At 51.8% G+C, this 18,476-nt stretch overlaps 1 protein-coding gene across 1 annotated transcript in view; it reads left to right on the forward strand.

Moving 5' to 3' along the window:
- Positions 1 to 18,476, forward strand: part of Anks1a (ankyrin repeat and sterile alpha motif domain containing 1A) — a 151,691-nt gene that overhangs the window by 71,286 nt on the left and 61,929 nt on the right. The window contains 3 exon segments of the mRNA XM_035451787.1: positions 638 to 730; positions 3,872 to 3,998; positions 14,470 to 15,056. Coding sequence (XP_035307678.1) covers positions 638 to 730; positions 3,872 to 3,998; positions 14,470 to 15,056 — 807 coding nt within the window.

Below are 18,476 nucleotides of genomic sequence, written 5' to 3' on the forward strand. Positions count from 1 at the left end.
GGTCTACATAGCAAGTTCCAGGACAGCCAGGGCTACATAGTGAGAGCCAAAACAGCAACAGCAGAAGTAACCCAAGAGATGTTTTGTTCTGAGTTGAGAGTAGCCTCAAATTCTAGGGCTTGAATGATCCTCATGCTCAGTCCCCTGACTAGCTGAAACTACAGGTGCTAAGAGATTGTTGTGGGACTTTCCCTGATGAGCACGTCGACCAAGCACAGCGATGGAGTTCAAGCAAGGACAGACGTTCCATCTTTGGTGGCTTTTCCCATTCTCGGAGTCACGGCTTCAGAAGAGCGCCAGAGCTGGATCTTTCATCTTGGGTCCCTTCGGTGTAGACCGAAAGTTGAGCTCTCAGGGCTTTGTGTCTGTCATGTGCCTCGAGTATGTGCCCGCGAGGCCTTTCGAGCTTTTCTGTGCTGTTCTCCTTGCAGCCAGGAAGGGGATGTTTATGGTCTTCACAGCTGATTGTGTCTGTGTGTGGGGTCCTTTGTGTGCTCAGAGACGGCATCTTAACTTTAGGCTCCTGGGGGAATTCTTTACATAATGCTTTTTATTTCCAAGGACTAAAATAAGGGTAAGCCAAAATGTTAAATACTTGAAAAGGAGAGATGGTAGACTATTTATTTTTCTTCTTCAGAGAGAACGTCCACCGCCTCCAGCAAAGCCGCCACCTGATGAAGAGGAGGAAGAGCGTGTAGATAAGAAGTATTTGCCCTTGACAGCCTCTGAGGTAGAGGGTTGGGGGTCACCCCATCACTGACATAGCATTTGTTAGATGTTAGATCTGTGAGTTCAAAGGAGGCTGTGTTCTCTTCTCCTCCTCTTTTCTAAGGTTTGTTTGTTTGTTTGTTTTTATGTACATGTATCTATATGCACCACACGCCTGCCTGGTGCCCGTGGAGGTAGGATGTAGGCATCAGATCCCCTGGAATTGTAGTTCCAAATGGCTGTAAGCCACCCATGTGGGTGCCAGGAATTGAACCTGGGTCCTCTGGAAGAGCAGCCAGTGCTCTTAACTACTGAGCCATCTCTCCAGCCCTGGGCATTGAACCCAGAGTCTTGTTTATGCCAAGCAAGCACTGTCACTGAGCCATTTCCCCAGCATATTTTCTTTTGTAAAGAGAGGATTTGCATTTGTGTGTGAGTGTGAGGTGTACACATGAGTGTGTAGGTCCATGTGCCCGTGTAGGGAACAGGCGTGTACACAGCCCTGCCACCCTTTTTCTGTGGGTGCTGGAGATGAGGTCCTACTGCTTGGAGGGCAAGCACTCTTGCCCTTATCACCAGCTTTGACTCCTTGTTTTCTCACTGCCCCTGAGCTTAGTATGTTCGTTTGTGATATACATGTGTCAGTAATCTGGAGCCAGGCCTTGCAAACCAAGAGACTCTTGGTGCAGCAGTAGCATACCGGCCATGTGGGAGCCTGCCTGCTGCCGTCTGGCTGCCTCACCTGAACAGTCTTTGCCTTTTCAGTGTGTTTCTTTTGACGTAGGCTTCTGAGTCCGTTATCGCCATTGTTTGAACAGTACCATGTCATCAAGTTTTGGTGTTTGGCCCCTTCTGTGGGAGCAAGGGATGTCTGGAAGAAAAGTTTGTTGTTGACTGTGAAGGTTTAATCCCCTAGCTTGGTCAGGGCCAAGCAGGGACTCTCATTAGGCAGTTGAAGAAGGGAAGGCGGGCCAAATTGGATTGAGGAAAATGAGGCCAATCCGGGTTAGAATCTTGAGAAACTGCATTTCATGACGATAGCTCTGCTGTGAACTTTGTGTAACCTTGGACATGTCCCTGGCCCTTTCTGAATTTTCAGATGAAATGGCCAGAGCCAGGCGTCTGGTGGCTGTGACTAGTGTCCAGCTGTGGTGGGTGATGGCCTCTGCTCACGCTCTTCCTCCCCCCAAGTCTTCTGTCCTGCCCTGTATTGTAGGCCAGGCATCCTGGCTGTCCGTTAGCTTTCAGGGAAGCATGCCTGGGCCTGGGTGAGAAAGTTTGCTGAGGCAGACATACTGGGAAGCAGATGGGGCAGGGCGGGGGGTGGGGAGTACTCTGCCTGAGGGATCAAATGGATGAAACCCTGCAGAGCACAGACTCCCGTCAGTGAAGCCTGCAGTGCTAAGTTGACAAGGTGTGAACTACTTAATGGTCCTTCTTTGTTCCCTTAATTGTGTCCCTATGAAAACAGCCTAATAAATGATGCCCAGGGCTCCCTCCTGGAGTAAAGGCCTTTAGCTTCCAGGTGGCTTGCATGGTGGGGGTGCCTGCAGTGCAGGCACCTGTCTGGCAGAGTGGCAGCCTTGCTAACAAACAAACATGGGGCTTCTCCTTCAGTTTTCCTCCTTGAGGAGGACTTGTGAGGAGGACTCTGGAGAATCACCAACCTGGTGCTTTTCCAGTGTGTGGTATCTGTGTGCAAAGGTGATCGAGCCCCTTATAGGGTCTGCTGATGTGTTAGGTATGAATAGGAATCCCGGCACCCCCCACTTCAGCCCCAGGCTGCTCTGGGAGTTTTGTGCTCTGTCTTGACTGCAGCAGCTGGCATGTGACATTCCTAAATCGCCTGTTAACACATCGGGAGCAGGGCACAGCGCAGCAGTGGCCACAGCCCCTGTGTCTCCAGCACTAGCTGAGGACCCCTGATGCTCACCTAAGTGGAGCGCCCCGCATCTACCCCTCACCCCTACTCCCCACCCCACCCCCACCCGCAGCTGCTGCGTCTCCTGCAAGGGTGGCGCTTACCTGCTTGAATCAAGACCTTCTCAGTAGACAGAGCTGCTGTTCGCTCACAAAAAGTCACCTTGCTAGTTGCTGACTCTCAAGACTGTTGGAGGCATCTGAAGTCACCTTATAATTCAGGAGAGCGCGAGCTTCAGGGGTTCTGTTCCCAGAGCTCCTGGAATCTGGGAAGAAGTTAGTTACAAGCCAGCTGTGGTGGCGCACGCCTTTAATCCTAGCCCTTGGGAGGCAGAGGCAGGAGGACCTGCCTCTTTAAGATGAGCAGGCTCTAGGCAAGCCAGGGCTGCAGCAGCAGAGGAAGACAAGGACAGGCCATGAAGTGGCAAGAGTATTTTGTTTTCTTTTGAGGTGGATACTAGCCTTTGGGTAGGGTATGTGCACAGCGAGAAGGAGCGTGGAGAAAGGGCAGTTCAGCTCAGGTAATAATTACCAGCCAACTATTCACACAGAAACTCTGTGGAGAGGGAGAGGGGAAGGCAGAGGAGAGAGGCTTGGATTTTTATCATTTTCTGAAGGATAAAACGGGGCCAAAAAGAAAAAAGAAATCAGGAATGGTTTAGTCACACTGCAGAGATTTCATATACAGGAATTGTTTCAGGTTTTTCTGTTGTTGAGTCTGAGTGCTTTATCAAGGAAAGAGGTTTATTTGACTTAGGTGGGGTGTCAAAAATCCCATGAAGCAGCTTCATCTGACCAGCTCTGGTTAGAGGCATTTCAGCTGTGTCGCGGGGCGGGGGGGGGGGGGGGCGGGGTGGCATGTCAGCGCAGAGGGCAGAGGGTGGGGGTGCCAGGCTCATGTGATAACACCCCTTTCCTGTAATGCCACATAAGCCACAACTCCACTCAGGAGTGGGTTTGTTAGGAGTAGAGTCTTAAGCGGCTCCCCCGCCCGCCACGCCCCATCTCTGTCCTGTCGTCCCCCACCCCTGCTGCACTGGAGTCCAAGCTTCAGGCATGGTAGGCTCTGGGGAATGAGCCAGAGCACATGGTGGACTTAGAAAAGTACCCATGAGTCCACAGGGTGCCCGACTCTCCTTCCCTTCCCTGCTTTGGCCTGCCCTGCAAGGCAGTGGGAATTGGAGCTTTGTTTGGCACCACCAGTCTCTGTGCCCAATGGATTCTGGGTGTTTCTGTCTCCTAGGGCCTGGCTGTGAGACCCAGGATTCAGAGCAGTTTCCCCCAGGAAGAAGAGGAGGAGGAACACCCATATGAGCTGCTGCTCACAGCAGAGACCAAGAAGCTGGGCGTCACGGACGGAAGGACGAAAGGTACTGTATCCCTGTCTCACTCATGGCACAGAGCGGGATGGCGGGAGGGCAGGTGCAGCAGATGTGGTCATGCAGCTAGGGTCCTTAAGTCTGGTGCCTGACAGTCGCTCCTGTCCCATACCTGGGCTCCACGCCCTTGGATGGATGGGGATAACACTCCCATGTATGCAGCCAGGGCAGGTTAGGGCACCCAGGTGACAGCTGTGGGAGGGACAGCAAGCACTACTGTGGAGGCTGGTTGGATCCTGTCGTGCTAGAAAAGCAAGCTGGGTTGTTCAGGCCCATTCTGATGGTGGTGGACTCTGTGACTCCTGACCTCAGGACAGTATGCTCCTTGTTAGGGTCGTGATGGGCTGTCACATTTAACTACAGTGCTTTGTCACTGTGGCCCACTTGTATTGCTTCAGCAAAATCCAATGTGGACATAAGTTCCAGCCCCGCAGAGGGGAGGATGTGCTGGCACCCAGCTGACTGAAGGGCAGTGTCTGGAGAGAACCTGCCTCTCCCTGACCCTCACACTTCGAGCTGTGAGGTCCTCCACCAAGCATGCCTGGTGTCTCCTTGGCCAGATACCCCAGCACACTGCCTCTCATCCCGTTCAGAGGCCTCCCCCGGGTGTGTAGGAACTTTGTGTTCGAATTCATAGTTGTCGCTTGTTTCCATTTGAAACTTTTCTAGAAGTTTGTAATTTAGATGCACTGAAATGCATCCGTGTTGGCGCACGGTCTGCAAGTAACTGCCAGCCATAAGGTCTGAGCACAATAAAGGTTTTCCTCTGTCCCTCTGCATCCGCTTGCTCTCTGCCTTGGAGACAGGGCCTCTGATGTCTGTCCCAGTGATTGCCTTTTCCAGAACGTTACATGAATGGAGCCATTCAGTGTGCACCTCCAACTTGCACAGTGCATTTGAGACCCATCTGTGTAACGCGTTCTCAGTCATTTGTTCCTTCTCATTGCTAGGTTATGTTCCTTTATAGAGGTGTGCCACGGTTAATCCTTTCCCCACCCAGGCACAGTGAGTCATTTTCAGTTTTTGACAGGTGCAGGTAAAACTATTGTCTCCATTTTTCAAGCAGATGTAGGTTCTCATTCACTGGGATAGACACGTCATTGTGGGACAGGAGCTCTGGGTTCTGGGCAGAGCATTCTTCTCAAAGAAGCCACTTGACCGCTGTGCAGGGTTGCACACCATTCTGGATCCCCTGCAGTGTGCTGTCACCCCCAGGCCTCTGCGTCATCAGGTCTGTTAAGCTTTGGTCATCCTAGGAGAGGAGGATGCCCTCCTTTCCTGACTGAGCTTTTGTGTGTCCCCAGTCCTCAGTGGAGTGTCTGCATACACCTGCTGCTCATTTCAAAACTGGATAGTTATCTCTTCTGTTTCCGAGTTGTGAGGTCTCTGTATTTTTGGCATAAGTTCTTTTTTTGTCTTTTTTGAGAGAAGGTATAGCTCAGACTGGCCTCCAACTCATGGCAGTTCTCCTGCCTCAGCCTCTCAATGCTGTCTTTACCTATGTGCTTCACCATGCCTGGCTGCACTGAAACTACTCTGTGTATTCATTTATTCATTTCTTTTGGACATTTTTGTTTTTGTTTTCTCAGATTTTGAGACAGGGTCTTATTAGTATAGCCCAGTGATTCTCCTGCCTCAGCCTCCCAGGTGCTCACTAGGCTTACAGGCCTGTGCCATCATGCTCTGCTGACAGCTTCCTTATCCTGAGTGCTTTTCTTCAAATATGCTTTTCTCTTGGTGTATAACCACCATTACAGTGGATTTTGAGATCTTAATTTTGGAGAAGTTCAGTTTTTTTATTTTTTTATTTTCTCTCTCTCTCTCTCTTTTATGGATAAGGTCATGAGTCTTGGGTGCCAGGGAGGCGGGGGGGGGGGGGGAGTATGCCTGATCTTGCATGTATGTGCATGTGTGGGTCTTGTTGCAGAAACGGAGGTTGGTGTCAGGTGTCTCACTGTGTAGCCCTGACTGTCCCGAAGCTTCTACATCAACCAGGCTGGCCTCGAGCACAGATCCGCCTGCCTCTGCCTCCCTAGTGCTGGGATTAAAGACCTGTGCCACCACACCCTATCTACCTTATATTTTTGAGACAAGGTCTCCCTATGAAGGCGCTGCTGACTAGACTATAGGGGTCCCCCTGGCTGGCTGTGCTGTCCCACCCTCAGCTGGTGCTGCAGCCTCCCTTGTATCCCACACTCAGTGTTTCCTAGGGGGACGCCCCAGATTCTGCTCTCATGCTCACACAGTAGACACATCACTGACTGATCCACCCCGCTAGCCCCAGCGGTAGTTTGTTGGTTTTTTTTCCCCTGTACTTTCTTCTAGAAATGTTCTAGCTTTGAGTTCTGTACTTAAGGGTGCTACCCATTTTGAGGTAACTTTTACATGTCCAGCTGTGTCAGCACTGTGCTGAAACATCTTTTTCCTCATTTAATTGCTTTTGTAATGTTGCTGTTAACACTCGGAACCAGGACGCTGATTTCCATGCATGCTCACACTGGGTCTGTGTGTGGGCCCGTGCTAAGTCCCACCGTTTTGGAAGCTCTGGTGTCTTGGCTGTATGAGTGTGCCCACCCTGTGGGTGAATTCTTAATTTAGAGCAGGCACACAGTTCTGGTGCCTTGTCTAGAGTCGGAAATGACATGAACCATGCATAGCTGTTCACACCTGTAATCCCTGTGCAAGGGGTTACTGTGAACTCCAGAGTTCAAGGCTGAATGGGGCTCTAGTGTGAGCCCCTCTCTTAAAAAGATCATGGTAATTAACTCTGGCAAAACAGGCCTGTACTCTACTGTTGTATTTGAAGATGGTGCTCTGTGAAGGAGGGCGGGTGATTCTCTGAGACGCTTCAGATGGAACGATTGCTCACAGCTCACTCAGTCTTCCTTCCCCGTGGGGCTGTCTCGGGGCTGTGCTTGGTGTGCTTGGTGGGGATTTTCTGTCCTGAGGTCAGGAGTTCTCCCGGTTCTCGGAGCTTCGAAAGAAGACTTATAATCTCATGCCCGCCCCTCTGCTCCTGGCTGCTCTGCCCTGTTTGGCTATTGAGAGGTGCCATGAGCAGCCTGTTTAACTGAACCACGGTGTGGGCAGCACCATGCCTACAGGCTTGCCCTTTGGTGTGGCTCACTGGAGCTTGCAGACAAGGGGTGAGACATTAACTATGAAGTGGACTTGCTGGTCTCTCAGAAGCCCTGGCTGTCCTGTCAGCAAGCAGAAACCACTGGCCCAGAAGGGAGGCAGTCAGCAGCCTGCGAAGGTTTAGTTCATATAAGTCCTCTCTCCTTTTCCATTAATGTCATTTTCGTATGCAGCTTTTATGAACTAATTGATCTGTTTCCAGAGGTTATGTTTATGTTAATATTAATGAGACAGAGCTTGGCCTGCCTTAGTCAGTGGTGTGGGGTGGAACGGGAGATACTTTTGAATTTCCTTGTTAATGTAATGTAAAGCAAGCAGGCATTACAAGAATAAATAAGAATGGCATGCTCAGGCCCTGTGCCTCTTTGTTCTCGGGATCGCTGGAGTGTGGAACCATGGTCCACTCAGGCCATTGCTGTCTCCATGCAGTAATACATGCATGCGGTAATGGCTGTGAGGTAGTCTGACTTGCATTTAACTCAGAATAGAGTCACATGTGACAAATGACCTTGAGAATTTGCTTTTTTGTACTTGTCTGTGTAGATGTTGGATTCAATTTTGCCTTGGTTCTTAAGTGTCAGCCTATTCTTTCTTAATCGCTGCTAAATAGCCCCTCTCGGGTCTTCAGGGTTTCTCTGTTGTGAACTGTTTGCTGCAGGCATACTGTTTACACATACTAGCAGGAGACAGAGTGACAAGACCACCCCCAACCTCACCCACCCCCACCCCCAGACTGCACCTGCCCCACAGTGCACTGTCACTGTGATGTTCACACCGCCAGACAGTGGGGCGGTAGAGATGGCTCGTGGTTACAGACGTCCCGCTGCTGTGGGAGAGGACACAGGTTTGCTTCCCAGTCACCACACCAGCCTGCTCACAGCCACCTTATCCGGTTCCAAGGACCCAGTGCCCTCTGCTGGCCTTTTTGGGTACCTGCACATACATGGCATACACTCACACAGATAGAAACATATAAGTTACAAAACAATTTTTTCAGGGAAAAAAAAATAAAATTAGCAGCGGGGACTGGGTCAGTCAGCACACGCCTTGTATGCACGAGGCCCAGCATGGGACATGCACATGAATTTTTTTTTTCTTTCTTTGTTCTTTGCTGCTGTTGTTGTTGTTGTTGTTGTTTGAGACAGGATTTCTCTGTATAGCTGTGGCTGTCCTGGAACTTGCTCAGAAGACCAGGCTGGCTTTGAACTCACATAGATCCACCTGCCTCTGCCTCCTGAGTGCTTAGCATGAGCAGCCATGGCTGATGTACATGTGTGGTGCTGTTCTAAGAGTTCTAAGAGTTCAGGAACATCGAGCTGATGTCCCTGAGAACCGTGCTGCTGAGTAAGAGGACTGATCTTTCCCAAGGGGAGGGACCTGTCCCCTCAGTTCTCCCTCTGCTCCTATACCTGAGGCTTGGTGACTCCTAGCAGCCTGGCCTCTCGCATTCTCAGCATGGCATTCCTGCTGCTGGTTAAGTCAGACTTCAGAAAGAGAAAATAGTGCCAGTGTTCAGTCCTTATCTTTACCTGGAAGTCCAGGCTGGCTTTTCATGGCAGAAGTGTGCATGTCTGGGTGTGGAAACAGGGGCAGCTCCTCCCAGCCTCTGACTTAGCCTCCCTCACACTACTGCTGCTTTGGGGTTAGACTCGTTCACTCTTCCCTCGGATTGATTAACCCTTGTGAACGTGGTGCCCGTATTTTCTTCCACAAAATGTTTTGACAGCTATTTATATATACATGGACATGTGTGATAAATACAGAAAATAGCTGAAAGGGGGAAGAATGTCTTAAATTCATATGAAAGTGGTAAAAAGGAAAAAAAAAAAGACAGTTTGATGTTTAAAAGCAAAACCATTTGTGTCCACCTAAGAGGTCAGAGGTAGCTTTATGAAGAGAGGGTCTGAGCCAAGCCCAAGCCTGGAGAGGGTGCCGGCCAGAGGTTCCAGGCAGGGGTGTGGCTCACTTAACAGTGGGGGAGGGGAGGAGGAGGTGGAGAGTGCCTGGAGCAAGGCCAGCGCTCCAGTTTGGCTGGAACAAAGAGAACTTGTCATAGAGTGTTGGATCTCAAATGTCAGTCTTTATCCCAGAGACAGAGCAGTACTGTTGAAATTTCAGGAGTGGGGTGACAGCATAGGAGCTGAACTTTCGAGAAGCTAGAATTTGGGAGTCTTGGCTCTGGAAAAGCTGGAGGCAGGAATAGCTTGTAGCCAGGAATCTTCATGAATCTCTGAGGGTAACTAGAACCTCTCCTGGAGGGACAGGAGGAAGTTATGGGGAAGAGGAAGGAGTTGGATAAGTTTCAGGGGTCGGATGACAGGAGGGTGCTGCCAGCTGTGGATGAGCCAGGGCTGGCTGCTGGGGGCGATTCTGCGGTTCATATAGTCTGGCTGAAAAGTGTTATGTAACCAGAAAAATGAGGAGTTGGGAAGGCCATGACTGAGGGAAGATACTAAATGAAATCTGAGTGGCCTGAGTTCTAGGAGATTGTCTGTGTGGATGTGCCCATAACACCCAGAGACCGGACTCTGAAGATCAGGAGAGATGCCAAGATTGGAAGAGCTGAGCCGAGGAGGAGAGGACGGAGGGGTCAGCAAGCCGAAGATCCCCGCAGAAATGAGCACAGGGCTGGGTGGAAGATTGTGTCTTCCGGGAGCTGGGGCCTGCTGCTTCCTGTTAGTCACAATCCTGGTGGATGTTCACACTCAAGTCATCAGCATGGGAAGGAGAAGGCATTTTAAAGATAGTCCCTAAGCGTGGAGCGTGTGACTCTTTCGTCTGTAGTATGCTGAGGTGGAGGTGGGCAGGACAAGAGGGTCACAAGTTTCATGCCAACCTGGACGGCAGAGTGAAGCTGTTGTGAGCAGCAGCCGCAACCTTTATCCCAGGTGGCTCAGATTGTCTAGCAATTTCAGGTCAAGGAAGTAGAGGAAAATGGGCATGTGTACACCATTATCCCTGTATCCTGTGACGCCGAGGTACAAGATGAAGACTACAAAGTGTCAGGTGCTTGGAAGGCTGTTGGTAAATCCTAACGAGGCAGGTGCTCCTCTGAGATGAATGGGAAGAAATGAAATTCCCTGTTTTTAACATGGTGACAGGAAGGGGCAGTTACAATGTGTGTTGCAGTCTCCTCGGGCGACCACGTCACGTCCTCCACAAGGTGCTGTGGGTAAAGATGATAGCTTGAAAGAACAGAAGAGACAGTCGCTCTGATGGTGACCTCGGGGTTTTCAGGAAAGAGAAAGAATGAATTAAGTTGACCAGGCCAGTTGCAGAGACTTGCATTTGGACTCTTGCTCACTTCCTTTTGGTCAGTGACCTTCAGGGTCCTTTACCTTCTTGAAACTTCAGCTTCTGTGTAAATAAGAGACACCAGTTCTTCATGGTGGTTGGAAATTCTAAAGTGCCATGGACACAGAGAGCAGAGCTTCCTAAGGGGAAGCCTTGGGAACCAGCTGGATAAGCAGACTTTACCAAGGAAACCTGGGGAGACAGCATGGGGAACCTGGTGGAGACAGCAGGGTGAGCAGAGGGAACCTGGGGGAGACAGCGGGGTGAACAGGGGAACCTGGGGGAGACAGTGGGGTGAGCAGGAGGAATCTGGTGGAGACAGCGGGGTGAGCAGGGGAACCTGGGGGAGACAGCGGGGTGAGCAGGGGAACCTGGGGGAGACAGTGGGGTGAACAGAGGGAACCTGGGGGAGACAGCGGGGTGAACAGAGGGAACCTGGGGGAGACAGCGGGGTGAGCAGGGGGACCTGGGGGAGCTGACGGGGTGAGGTGAATCTATGGAGGAATGGCTTAGCTGTTTCTTGAGACTCACGGGCTCAATATTACAGCAGCTACAAAAGAGAAAGCGAATGACTATGGATGCCCAGTGTTGTTAGAGCTGGGACGTAAGCGCTAGTCCTCTGAATCCAAACCCATATCTATACCATGAGACTAGAGCCATCAAAATGTCCCAGAGTGCCCTCACACATCCCAGCTGCTCATGTTCTGAAAAAGACCCCAAGAGGGGAGTCACTGGGATGGACTGTCACTTGCACCTCTTGACTCCCACTCCGACTGCTCTTCTGTTCTCAGGCTGCTGTGGGCTGGAACGGACTCTTTCCGATCATGGTCTGTAGTAAGTGACTGTGTCTCCTTGAGAAAGCATGTTCCCTCCAAGAACAGTGCAGCCTTGTGCTGGGACTGCTGGACACAGATGTCTTCAGTGTGTTCTTTCAAAGCAGTCCTCCTGCCTCAGAATCCTGGATTGAATCATAGATTTGAGCCATGTGATGGTTTGACTGAGATGTCCTCCATAGCCTTGGACCTTGGAGTACTTGGTCCCCAGTTGGTGGCATTATTGGGGTATGGCCTTGTTGGAGGAGATATGGCAAAGGGGGAGCTATGAAAGTGTAAGCCACTTCTAGTTCACTCTCTCTGCCTCATGCTTGTGGTTCAAAATTAAGCCTTCGGTTTCTTCTATTCGTTGCCTTGATCATGGTGCTTTATTCCAGAGATAGAAAAGTAGCTTAGGCCACCATGTTTAGGTTAGGTGTGGCTTTTGAGGGACAGACAGTGCCCTAGCTTATTAGATCCCAGTTTCAGCCAGGCATTGTGGCATGCGGTTCTAGTCTCAGTACTAAGCAAGATGGCAAGTTTGAAGCCAACCTGGACTACAGAGTTCTAAGCTAGCCAGGGCTACCTAGCAAGACCCTGTCTGAGTATACAGAAAGAGGGAGGGAGGAGAGGGCCCAGCAGACAGACACACTAAAGTTCTTGTGTCTTGACGAGCTAGCTCTTGAGGAGCCGAGGCGTCTTTGCTGGGTGACAGACTTCAGGTTGTTCCGTTTGTGGCTCTCAGAGGTTCTTTGCCTCTACAGATCTCCATCCCACACAAGCTCCTATCTGTCCCTTCTCTCTGCCCACACAGCCTTCCCCAGGCATCTCTCTGGGGCTGGCATCTGCTTCCCTTTCTTCATTGATGGCTGGCATGAATGAGTGGCTGTCTGAAGGCCTTCATTGTCAGCTCCCCCAGTAAGCAGCCAGAACTTTCTCTGACTTGGGTTTTGAGTCCTACCGGTTCAGTGAGCCAAGAAGTCTCCCTGTGCTGGGCGGTGAGGTTCTCCTTCTGTTGCCCTTCACTACCCATGAATGGTTACCCAAGAGCCTGGAAGCTGACACAGAGGACATGTAACCTTCAGCCCTGCAGCCCAGGCCCCTTCCTGCACCTGGGGCAGGAGCATTGGACAGGCGGCAGCTCCACAGCCTCTCCAAGGAAAGCGCTAGTAACTAACTAGAACTTACATTAGATGGTCATATGCTGTGTCCTCTGAAGCCTCAGTGTGCAGTCACCAGGCCATTTTGTCCTGGGTACCCGCTGTCATAGTGGCTGTTTGCAGCTGTGAAGTCAGGACTTTCTCAGGCCTTGGTTACACATGAATGGAACTCACTCTCTCACTTGCTCTCTTTTTTCCACCTGGAGAACTCATTCAAGTTGTTCACACCTTGTCCCCTGCTCAAGACCTGCCCTGTAGGGTATAGGACTAGTGAACGGAAGCCATGGAAGTCCAGATGCAAAGGAGGGAGGCACTGAAGTTCACACTTCTGTGTACCCATGGATTAGTAAGCAGAGCCTTTAATGATTGAGGTGGCTGCCCCTCCTCTGCCCTGCAGACCTGCCCAGAGCTGAGCTGTGCAGGTACCTGGAGTGAGCTGGTTGTTGGGGCCTCCAGAGGCTTTCTCAGAAGAAGCAGCCCTATGAGACCCCTGCCCCCATCAGCTTTACCGGCTGGTTCAGCACCTCATGTATAGGACACGCCAATCCCCCCAGCTGCCCGCTGTTCGCGCTGAGCCTCCCTAAAGGCCTTGCATCTGCCAGTGTATAAGCCAGAAAGTGTGGCTGCACTCTGCAGCCGAAGAGATGTCAGGCGGCACTGTACAGCAGCCAACGGACAGGTGTCCTCTCCGAGCGTGGGGACCATCGTGGCGGTGAAGGGCTTTTTAAGCATCATGCACTCCAACCTGTAGAGGCTCAGCAGTCTGGCCACGTAGTTCTTCCTCCTGGGTGAACCTCTGCCCAACCACCCTGGGCAAAGCACACCATGCCTTGGGCCACAGATTACTCATCTGTGAAAACACTGGAACCACACACCCTTTTCTGTGGTGCTCCTGCCTCGGGAACAGTTAGTTCTTGGGATGTTTGGGCAGGTCAGGGAAGTCTTTGGTTCTGTGCAGACCACGTGCCACTTGCATTCATGGAGACGAGCATGGGCTCTGGAGTGCGACTTACTGCTGGGTGTGGTGCTGCCTCAGCTGATGGCAGGAGTGAAATCTGTATTAAGACTGTGTTCCCACAGGGTGTCCCACAGGGTGTCCCCCGGTGGCACTGATGTGAGACGTGGACTTGGCCGATTATTTACGCTACTTCACGACAGAAGTGTTTGAGTGCAGTAGTATTTGGCCTTGGGAACTAGCAGTGTCAGATTTCCAGGGTGTAAGGGAGGTCTCCAGAGAGCAGCAGCCGTCTCCTGGCTTGACAAACTAGACTGTTTCCTTTTCCAGTGGATCAGCTAAGGTTAAACTTAAACAAATATGAGCAGCTGGGAGGCCTTGGCAGGAGTAAGGCTCACACATTCACAAAAAAAAAAAAAAAAAAAAAAAAAAAAAAAAAAAAAAAAAAAAAAAAAGAAAGAAAGAAAGGGAAAAGTCTGTTCCTGCGGAAGGAAGGACGAGGCGTGGATGAGGATCTGAGTGGCCTGGAGGAGAAAGGAAGCAGCTACTTCCCCACGCCGCTGCCGCCGCCGCCGCCCGCCGTTTTGTTTTGCACTTTCAGTTAAGGAATTCCAGAAGCTGCAGGTTGTGACCATGCCCTCCCTTTTCCCCTGGAGCTGCTTGCCAGAGGAAGGGAGGGTGGGGGCTCGAAATAACACTGTGGCCTTTATGGAAATGTATCCAGTGTCCCAGGAGTCACTCTCGCTGGCGCACTCTTGCTCCCTGTCCCTCGTTCTGTCCTTACCCTGTCCTTACATGTGTCCTTTCTGTCTGTAGTTAGCGCTTCTCCTGACCTTATATAGCAAGGTCTGGTCGCTAATGTTAACAGAGGTCTAACGGGGATGGCTGCCAGGCAGCGTTTGAGGCCAGCGTTTGGAATTTCATAAACGCACTGACTGTGGGTACAAATTGGACGTGAACAATATGAAACTGTTTGTTCTCCGTCCCCTCTTTCTGTTCTCTTCCTCCCCTTTCTCCCTGTTGTGAACTCTGCTCTGCCATCACGCGCTGCATAGGAACGTTTTGCCACGTTTAATTTTTTATTTCTCTTTGTCCACTCCAAGACCACAGGCGGAGCAGCATCAGCCGGAGCCAGGACTCTGTGGAGGGGCAGGACGGGCAGGTCCCGGAGCAGTTCTCAGGTCTCCTCCACGGCTCCTCCCCAGTGTGTGAGGTGGGGCAGGACCCTTTCCAGCTGCTTACTGCCCCCAGCCAGACCCACCCAGAGTCCCCCCAGCAAGACGCCTGCCACGAGGCCAGCATGCAGCTAGAGGAGCCGGGCGTGCAAGGCACTGGAAACCCTCAGCCCGGCGTCCTGGACCAAAGCAAGCGAGTGGGCTTCCCAGCAGGCCTGACTGCCCCAGCCAGCCGAGCACACCTCCAGACTTTGACTCACACAGTACCTCTGCACCCTGCTGGTGCCGAGGAAGAAGACGAGCAGAGCTCCGCCAGAAGCCGAGCCCCTCCCACCAGCAAGCCCAAAGCTGAGCTCAAACTCAGCCGCAGTTTGTCTAAGTCTGACTCTGACCTCCTGACCTGCTCCCCCACGGAGGATACTACGATGGGGAGTCGCAGTGAGTCTCTGTCCAACTGCAGCATTGGGAAGAAGAGGCTGGAGAAGTCACCTTCGTTTGCCTCTGAGTGGGATGAGGTAAGGCTGCTGTGATGCCACAGAGAATCCTGTGGGCTAGCTGACCGGGTTGTAGCCCACTTCATGTGCTGGCTTTTGGGACCAGGATCTGATGAGAGTTACTTGGCAAGCTCCAAGAAGCCCAGGTCCCGGAGGATGAGTCCCTGAATAGTTAAACCTGATGGTGGAGGCCCAGCAGGGCAGGGCAGGGCTGAGGGAGGGACAGTTCCTAGAAATGACATGTGTTTGGAAACATTTGGAGCCCATCTGCCTGCCTCGTTCTGAAGTTACTTCTGAAGAGCCATGGCACTTCCTGCGAGTCCTTGGAGAGGCAGAGGGAAGAGCAGGCTTGGCAGTGGCAGCAGGTGGGCTGTGGGGTGGGGGTGGGGGGCGCTTGGGAAGAAGCTGCTGAGAGGGTTCCAGGGGAGTGGTGTTCTATTCTGGGTTCCTCCTGGCTATTCTTGCCCTGTTCTTGAGGTCCAGAAGCCGCTCCCAGCAGATGCGTGCAGCCTGTCCCACATTCCCAGCTCCTGTTGGGCAAAGATAGATGAGGAGAAAGCATTTCTGGTGTGAGATCTCGGGTTCTTCTTAACCCTGTTACTGAGCATTTGGAGGTAGAACCGAGTATTTCCCAGAGGCCTTTGGAGTGTCCTACTAGTCAGAAGAACATGTGTCTGAAAGATTGGCAAATCCCCTGAGAATGTTAAAGTGCCCGCCTCACAGTCTGCTTGCTGGGACAGAGCTGCCTTTGAGGTGGACCCAGCCTGGCTCCCAGGAACAATTTTGGGATGCATTTAGCTCTCTGAAAGGAGAGGGCTGTACAGCTGTCATGTGCCTGAGAACATTCTGTAGCCCTCATGCCCAACCCAGCTTGACAGGGCTGTGGCTGCAAAGTTATGTAAACTAGAGCCCACCCCATTCCCAGTGTGGGGCAGGGTGAGGCAGCACCTCCTGCTCCTTATCTCCAGACAAGACCAGTCTTAGGACTGTTGAGACACACACAGGAATCCCTGTGCAAAAGATTTTTCATTGCTCAGTTAAAGCCTTGGTGGGCCTGGTCAGAGAGGTGCCAGGCACTAGAGGGAAGTTACTGTGAGAGGTTGCTCCTAGGTCCCCCAGATTACACTGGAGAGTTGTATAAGAAGATGTCCAGAGTGGGGTGGAGGCGTAGTCAAGCAGTAAACAGGGTAGCCGGGCATGGGCGTGGGAGAGAGCTTCCAGAAAGGCCATGGGGAAGTGGAATGAGACCAGATGGGGGCTGGGACAAAGACAGGGAAGAAAGTGGACTTGGGACCAAAGAGAGGACCACGCAAAGGTGAGGCAGAAGATGGGCGCTGCATGAAGACAGTAGCGAAGGGCCGATAGGGTGTTCTAGAAGGCGGCTCGGCAGACTCTGGGAATCGCTTCCTCTTCATGGCTCCCTCTCGTAGGTGTCCTCATCCGAAGATGTCCACAGTGCTGGGCAGGCACAGTCATACTCCTGGCAATGTGGCATTGCCAGGCGGTCCTATGCATTTTCACTTTGTATTTCCTCCTGGAGAACAAGCCAGGTCACCACGGCAGAGCCCAGCCTTAGTGAAGTTGGCCACTTAGACCTATACAAGATTTTTCTGCTCTCTAATGTGATGATGAGGTTTTTGTGTGTTACCACCTTTGCACACACACACACACACACACACACACACACACACACACACACACACACACACTTTTTTCCAAGATGGGGGGTTCTACTATGTGTCATAGGCTGGCCTCAAATTTAAGACCCGCCTGCCTGCGATGCTGTGAGTGTGGGGGTCACAGGTGTGCACTGGGCTCTGGACTTCTACAGTGAGCACCAGAAGTACCGCCGCTGTGCTTCACAGGTTGGTTTGTTGGCCTCGCTGTGTAGCCCAGGCTGACCTTGAACTTGCAGTCCTGGGATTGTAGACGCGCACCACCATGCCAGGCTACATTGCTGTATTTTAAATCTGAAAAAAATGTGAAAGTGGTTGAGCCATTATGAAAGAATTTATGCATTTGAGCCCTGCTTGCAAAATCAGAGACATGCTGGGGGGGGTAGTGCAGCAACCATTGTGTGCTATTCCGGGGATGGACCCACATTTCGGTGGTCCTGCGACCAGTGTGTGCTGTTCTGGGGATGGACACACATCTGGTGTTCCTGTGACCAGCCTGTGCAGTGCTGGGAATGGAGCTATATTTGGTAGTTCTGGGACAATGTTTTGTGCCATACTGAGGGTGGATGCACATTTGGTCGTCCTGGGACATTGTTTTTTTGCAGTATTGGGGATGGAACCCTCATGCCAGATGAGAGTCCTGTACCACTGAGCTACAGCCCCAGCCCCTCAGCATTGCTTTTGAGCATAATTTGCTTGTTTTTGTGGATACGTCTGTCCGAAAAAATTTCAGAAGTGTCCCCTGACTCATCCTGAAGCCAAGCCTCTGGCAGGCTGTCCCAAATGAGGGCCTCCATGCTGGCTGTGCCCATCCCACCCTAGTCAGGGCCTTGAGACTGAATCGACACACCCTGTGCTTCCGAGCTTTCCTTGGTGAACTTTGGATCTTGGGAAAGCAGCTCTGAAGAAGATAGAGCCCCAGCCAGCTCCTCACTGAGGTCTGGAAGGAGAGAGAAAGGCCCTGGGCAGCTGTGACCTCAGCACTGGTGGAGCTGCAGTGAGTCGGAAGACAGTGCAAAGTTAGAGACATTGTGGGCTCTGCAGATCTGGTGGACATTGCCATTGTCCACTCTACATCTGATGATGCTCCTGTGTGTCCTCGGAGTTATTGTCCTTTATTGTGAAACAGGACCAAGTAGAGATGTGTATGAGTACCTAGCTCAGTTCCTGGCAAGCCCAAGGCAGGTAGCTACATGGCAGATTCTGGTATTGTCACTTCCTGGAACTTTGGAAAAACAGGACTGAGCCTCAACTGTCTGCATCCCTTAGGGAAGGCAGCCCTCTTTGTGGGTGGCCAAGTGACTGTCTTCCCATGTGGCTCGCCACCACCACAGAGCCAGGCAGACACCCCTGTTATCTCTGAGAAGTTAGTGAGCCTTCTTCTCTTCTGAGAGAAGAAGGGGGGGGGGGGGGGGGGCGGGGGGATTCAGACCCCTTGGGTCTACCGCCAGCATCATGAGTACCGTGACCAGCAGGGCTGGTTGGCTGATGGCCAGGGCTGTGGCTGGGAGCATGCTCAGCTCATGGGTTTGGGGTCATGCTGCTTACTGCTGTGATGTAGCCCGTAGTGACCTGCCCCCAGCAAGATGACTTCTGAGTGCTGGCCCAGCAAAGGTCAGCCTCCAAAAGAGCATCCATTAGCGACACTAGCTTTTTCTTGTGTCCTACTAGAGTCTTGCCAACCAAGAAGTAATGGAACTTACTCTGCCTAAGGAGGCCTCTGATGCCAAACTCCAGGAGCTGTTGTCTGAGCTCTCCAGTCATG

The sequence above is a fragment of the Cricetulus griseus genome (assembly GCF_003668045.3).
Source record: "Cricetulus griseus strain 17A/GY chromosome 1 unlocalized genomic scaffold, alternate assembly CriGri-PICRH-1.0 chr1_0, whole genome shotgun sequence".
Lineage (NCBI taxonomy): Eukaryota > Metazoa > Chordata > Mammalia > Rodentia > Cricetidae > Cricetulus > Cricetulus griseus.